This window comes from Colobus angolensis, unplaced genomic scaffold, assembly GCF_000951035.1.
Source record: "Colobus angolensis palliatus isolate OR3802 unplaced genomic scaffold, Cang.pa_1.0 Scaffold85, whole genome shotgun sequence".
Classification (NCBI taxonomy): Eukaryota; Metazoa; Chordata; class Mammalia; order Primates; family Cercopithecidae; genus Colobus; species Colobus angolensis.
In genome coordinates this window covers 2,982,547-2,988,697 of record NW_012122376.1, presented here as the reverse complement: position 1 = coordinate 2,988,697, position 6,151 = coordinate 2,982,547, and the positions used below count along the sequence as shown (strand labels likewise).

At 47.8% G+C, this 6,151-nt stretch overlaps 1 protein-coding gene across 2 annotated transcripts in view; it reads right to left on the bottom strand.

The window, feature by feature from the left end:
* Positions 1-6,151, bottom strand: part of UROS (uroporphyrinogen III synthase) — a 35,773-nt gene that overhangs the window by 2,179 nt on the left and 27,443 nt on the right. For both annotated transcript variants that reach the window (XM_011930194.1, XM_011930193.1), the window contains 2 exons: positions 5,215-5,300; positions 4,033-4,131 (listed from right to left, as the gene is read on the bottom strand). In XM_011930194.1, coding sequence (XP_011785584.1) covers positions 4,033-4,131; positions 5,215-5,300 — 185 coding nt within the window. The remainder of the gene's footprint in view (positions 1-4,032; positions 4,132-5,214; positions 5,301-6,151) is intronic.

Here is a 6,151-nt window from a genome sequence, read left to right as displayed (position 1 = left end):
GTGAAACCCCATCTCTACTAAAAATACAAAAATTAGCCAGGCGTGGTGGCGGGCACCTGTAATCCCAGCTACTCAGGAGGCTGAGGCAGGAGAATAGCTTGAACCCCGGAGGTGGAGGTTGCAGTGAGCCGAGACTGTGTCACTGCACTCCAGCCTGGGCAACAGAGAGAGACACCATCTAAAAAAAAAAAAAAGAAAAGGAAAAAAATTGTATTCAGAATAAGGAATTCTGGCAATTCAACAATAAAATAACCTCGGTTAAAAGTAGGCAAAGGATTTGAATAGATATTTCTTTAAAGAAGATATAAAAATGACCAACAAACACATAAAAAGATGCTCAACATCATTAGTCATTAGGGAAGTCTAAATCAAATATATGCTGAGTAACCGCTTCAGACCCACAAGGATGGCCATAATCAGAGACAGAAAAATAGGACGTGGAGGATATGGAGAAATTGGAACCCTCATACGTTGCTAGTGACAATGCTTTAAAATGGCATAACCACTTTGGAAAATAGCAGTAATTCAACCAAATGTTAAAGTTACCTTAGATCTAGTAAATCTACTCCTGGATATACACCCAAGAGAAATGGAAACTTATGTCCACACAGAAAATTGTATTTGAATGTTCAGCATTATTTAACAGCCTGAAAATGGAAAATAACCCAAATGTCCATCAACTAGTGAATGGGTAAATAAAATGGTCCTCAGCATGTACCATTATTTGGCAGTAAAAAGGGATGAAGTACTGGTACCTGCTACAACACAGATGAACCTTGAAAACACTATGCTACCGAAAAGAGTCCGTTACAAAAGAACACATAGTGTATGATTCTATTAATATGAGATGTCCGGAATAGGTGAATCCATGGAGATGAAAAGCAGTTGAGTGGCTGCCAAGGAGTGGGAGGAATGAGGGAATGAGGGGTGGCTGCAAATGGGTATCGGGTTTCTCTTTGGGGTGATGATATGTCCTGGAACTAGACAGTGGTGATGGATGCACAAATTTGTGACTATCATAAAAATCATGTTAAAGTTTACATATTGGGCTGGGTGTGGTGGCTCACACCTGTAATCCCTATATTTTGGGAGGCCAAGGTGGGAAGATTGCTTGAGGCCAGGAGTTTGAGATCAGCCTGGGCAACACAGTGAGACCCCATCTCTAAAAAAAAATTCTAAAAAAATTTTTAAGTTTACATATTAAAATCATAAAAAGTAAATTTTATGGTTTGGGAATTACATCTCAATAAAGCTATTTAAAAATTTGAAAAAAAGCAACTCCCCGGGACTGGGAACCAACAAATGGCAAACATGACTGCAGTCCTAGAGCAGGGTTATCAATAGTTGGGTGAAATGGCAGCTTTTTCACAGGAGCCTTTCACTCCTCTGTGTCAGCGAAGGCTCACAGGACGGTGCCCCATAGAGCAGTACAGTCTGCCCCAGGCTAGGCGAGGGGGCCCAGCATCAATGTGCTTTCTCCATCCCTGGCACAAACTGGACGCGAATGCACCAGCCTGGCTGTGGCGGCAGCAGCCACGTTCACAGCCTGGCTCTGCCACTGTGGTTAGCGACCACTACGTGTGAAGATACCCACCTCACAGTCTGCAAGGGCATTTTCCTGTACACAGGAAATGCAGTTGCTGCCATTAGTGTGGTGGTGGTGATCATGACTCTGCTTACCTACTGCTTTGGCGTGACATCTCTGTGGCATTTACAGACAAGTGTACAGTCTTCCCCAGTCAATGGTAAGTAGCAAGCTCAGGTCAGAAGTCGCCCCCTCACCCCCTCTGATCTTCTGTGGTGCACCTGCATGTTGTGCAGTGCTGGACAAACAGTGGGTCCTACAGGGACTCCTGGGGAGGGAGGCCACTAGCAAATCTGAGGCCAAGCTGAGACAGAAAAGCCTAACTACCAACTCACGGGCTAGGACTGTGTCCTCTGTGAACCTTGAAAGCACCTCACTATACAGCACCAAGTCCCAGTGATGAGGGACGACTCACACCCCACACATGGTGCCTTCACGGCCCCCAAGCAGTCCAGAGTCACTGCGAGCAAGGCCAGCTCTGTCACTTTCTCCTCCCCAGCAATGGCAGATTTAATGGCAGTTAACTACTGGCAGGCAGGGTAATCAATCACTGTAGGAAGAGGCGAGGGGGCTACTGAGAGCTCTCAGAGTGTCTGGAGGGCTGCAGAAACGGGCGTGACAGATGCAGGATAGGCACACGCACTCAGCCCCCAGCTGCCATGGGTGTGGACAATGCGGGCAGCAGTCTATTCAGAAAGGCCTGAGTTCTTGGTTCAGGTGCTGAGTATCCATTTGTGCTTTTAAACATACTTGCTTTGAAAGAAGATAGAGTATAAATCTCGTGTTCTTCCTCTAGGCAAACACTAAGAAGCCTGGGGAAAACTGTGTTAGGCTTATACCACCAGGCATCTCACAGCATTGTGTGACGTGGGGGTGGGTGGGTGGGGCAGGCGGGACTCCTTCTACAGGTCCAGGAGAGAGGCAGCATGACACACAGGGACAAGAACCAGAGCAGGACCAGCACCGTTTCACCCCTCCTGACCTGCAATACGAAGTAAGCGCTCACTGTGGACCAGTTGCCATGCCAAGCACTTTATGCGTCCTATCTCTTTAATCTTTCTTTTTCTTTCCTCCTTTTTTTTTGGGCGGGGGGGCAGGGGGCGCGGAGATGGAGTTTCACTCTTGTTGCCCGGGCTGGAGTGCAGTGGCGCGATCTTGGCTCACTGCAACTTCAGTCTCCGGGGTTCAAGCAATTCTCCTGTCTCAGCCTCCCAAATAGCTGGGATTATAGGCGCATGCCACCACGCCCAGCTAATTTCTGTATTTTTAGTAGAGATAGGGTTTTCATCATATTGGTCAGGCTGGTCTGGAACTCCTGACCTCAGGTGATCCGCCTGCCTCGGCCTCCCAAAGTGCTGGGATTCCAGATGGGAGCCACCGCGCCCTGGCCTCTCTCTCCAATCTTTCTAACCACAAGATTCAGATACTGTTTTTCTTCCTCAGTGGCCCGTGTGAGTCCTGGGCCTTCCAGTGACTCAACACACGACTTTGCCAAGTTGTTTAACCTCTCTGGGCCTCAGTGTCCTCACCTGTAATGAGGACCACTGACCTCTTTTTCTGGATACCCACCACTGGACTGGTGTGGGAATTATATCAGTTACTGCCCAAAAGTCCATCAACTGCTCAGCAGCTCCTGAGACCATAGCAAGGCATCACCATGGCTGACAATGTGGAATCAGTCTTCCCAGGTTCAAACTGCAGCTCTTCCTTCTCAGCAGCGTGACCTACAGGCAGGCCATCTGATGTCTCTGAGTCCCACGCTCCATCTTGAAAACTGGGAAAGCAGTGCATACGCCCAACATGAGATGCACCTGTGAGAAGGCAGGTGAAGCCTTTTGCTCTTCCTGACTGCAGTGAGTGGCAGTTTCTGCCTTTGGGCTCTGGGTCACATCCTGCACCCTCTCCTCAGTCCCTCTGCAGCCAGGTCAAGGGTATTTCTATTACAGACACAAGAGTTGTGGTTATTTGTAGACTCATAATACAGTCCCTAGTAAGTGTGAATGTAAACCCTTTAAAAGACATGAAAAAGGTGACTGCTTTTAGAATAGATAATAATGGCAAACATAAGATGGGGGAAAGAAAGGAAAGGATGCTAACACTTGTACCAAGCCCTGAGCTAATTAAGGACTTTACTCAAATTCCCTCATGTAATTCTGAGACTCATCCTAAGCAGGGAAGACCATACACATGTCTATGAAAGCCACAGAGAGACAATTATCCCCATGTTGCAGGTGAGGAAATGGACTGGGAGAAGGTGAGCAGTCTGTGCAACAGCCCAGCAGGAGGTAGAGCTGCCCTTCCAATTCTAAGGCACCTGCTAGGCCAGGGGTGTCTAATTTGACATTGAAGCCCTAGGATAATTCGTAAAGATTAAACAAACAAACAAACAAACCAAAAAACCAAAAAAACTAATCTGAAAAAGACCAAAAGCCCATTGAATAACTTACCTTAATTTGATCGATATTGTCACCAGATAACTCCTGAATATGCTTGAGACTGTATGTGAGGCCAGAGGGACTGAAAAATGTGATGCTGGCTGGAACCCCCTGTGGGGAAGAGAAAACAAGATCAGTCCTTGCCATAAGACTGAGGAGAGACAACATTCCTCCAGCTTTGCCAGCATCAAGCCCTCAAGCCAGAGGCTGCCCAGGCGGTTTTTAGTACAGGCGTGGTTCCTGGTTGATGCTGACATCCTCTGCTCCAGTGAGCAGGATTCTGGTAGGGAACTGTTGGAAAGAGCAGGCTGCCATCAGAAAGGTGGTGCTGCTCCTTGGTCGCTCTGCTGGCCCCCAGGTCTGTGTCTGCCTGGCCAGAGGACATGGGCATCATGGAGCTCATATGCCCAGCAGCCTAGACAATGCCTCTAGCTCCTGTGGTCATATGGCACTGATCACATGAGGCAGTGGTGTGAGGCAGTGCTGGCTCCGTCAATGCTCCCTCCCTCGGGAAGTAGAGCAGGCAGACGAGCCTGCCTGGCCTTTCTGCATTTGGTTTGTTCTATCAGGCCCTCCCAATACCAGGCAAGACATTCAGAAGCCTGCCCTGGGAGAGGAAAGGGAGGTGTTTTACTGCATATAAATGCTGAAGACATCAAGGAACTCAAGCAAGAGCTATCCATTCTCCTGCCTGAGTCTTCCAACAGTCCCCATGGACTCCCAAATTCAATCCAGACTCCTTGGTGGCCACTGTCAGCTCTTCCCACTATGGACCCAGCCTCCCTTTTCAGCCTCTGCCCCTCCAGCTCCACCAGTGCCCCCATATGATGAAAAACAATGATAACATCAAGGCCACTATTTACCTCAGGCTTGTATGTATCTTTGATGCTGTACAAAAAGCTTTGTGTAAATTATCTCCTTTAACCCCTATAAAAACTTACCACTTCCTCAAAGTCACCACATTAACCTCTCCAATCAGGGAGGTTTCATAGACCACCTACCACAAGCACCTCTTATTGAAATCACTGATTTCAAACCAGCTTGCAATAGACATTTCATGAAACAACCATTCCATTCCTAATTCTAGAATCCCAGACTAACTATGTGACAGGAAAAGGCATGCAGGTGACAGCTGGGGACAGTGAAAACACATGTAGAACCAGTATTTGTGAGCTTATGTCCCTCACCACGTACCTGCTGTGAATAGTAGCTGTTCAGGTTCCCTTGGATTCCTGGGTGTGGAATTGTCTGATACACAGTTACGCTTTTCATGGCAATCCCTGGGCACAATCAAAAGCAGGAAACACTTTACCATACTGGGCACACAATGGGGCCTCCGCCACTTCACAGCATAGCACCACCCTCCTGGAACCAGCTGCCTCGAGAGGCCAGACTCAGCACAGAGGCCTTGAACAGCCCTCTGCAGCCTGCTGAATGCTGTGGAGTGGTCCTGTGGAAGACGGGGCTGAGACGGCAGAAAAAGAACAAAGGCCCAGAAACCAAAGCCTTCATTTGTACCCAGGATGCCTTTTGTTCCCAGGCTTATGTAGGTTTGTTCACACAAGGCTGTCCCTAGTCACTCCATGGATCCCTCGCAGACAGGTTGCATGACACCACGAAGTCGGGGAAGGGCAGCTCTTGGGAGAGGCCTGGAGTCCAGATCCCCGGCTGCACTCCAGCTGTGCCTCTGCATGGTCATGCGCCCCCTCTCTGGGCCTCAGTGTGTTCACTTGGACATGAACTGATTAAGCGGTGGACTTTCCCACATTCCTCCCTGTGCCATTCAGTGACTCTGAACATTCCCAGGGGTTTTCAGGGCTGGTGATGAGGCACCAGGCACTGAAGGGACTCGTGCAATTTCAATCAGATATTGACTTATGAGGGGCAGCCAGATGGTAGGTGAAAGGTAGTGAAAACTCGGGCTTCTGAAAACAAAATGTAAAACTCTCTCAGAAGAAATTATGATAATTTCAGCATAAAATAGCAACCTATCGCCATTTCATATCCCCGAAAACTAAAAAAATAAACTGAAGTATCAAACCTCTGATTTATACATTATTTCTTTAAGGGTAACTGAGACCAAGCTTTCTCTTATTTTATGTTGGTATTTTCCTGTTCCTGAAAAGCTAAT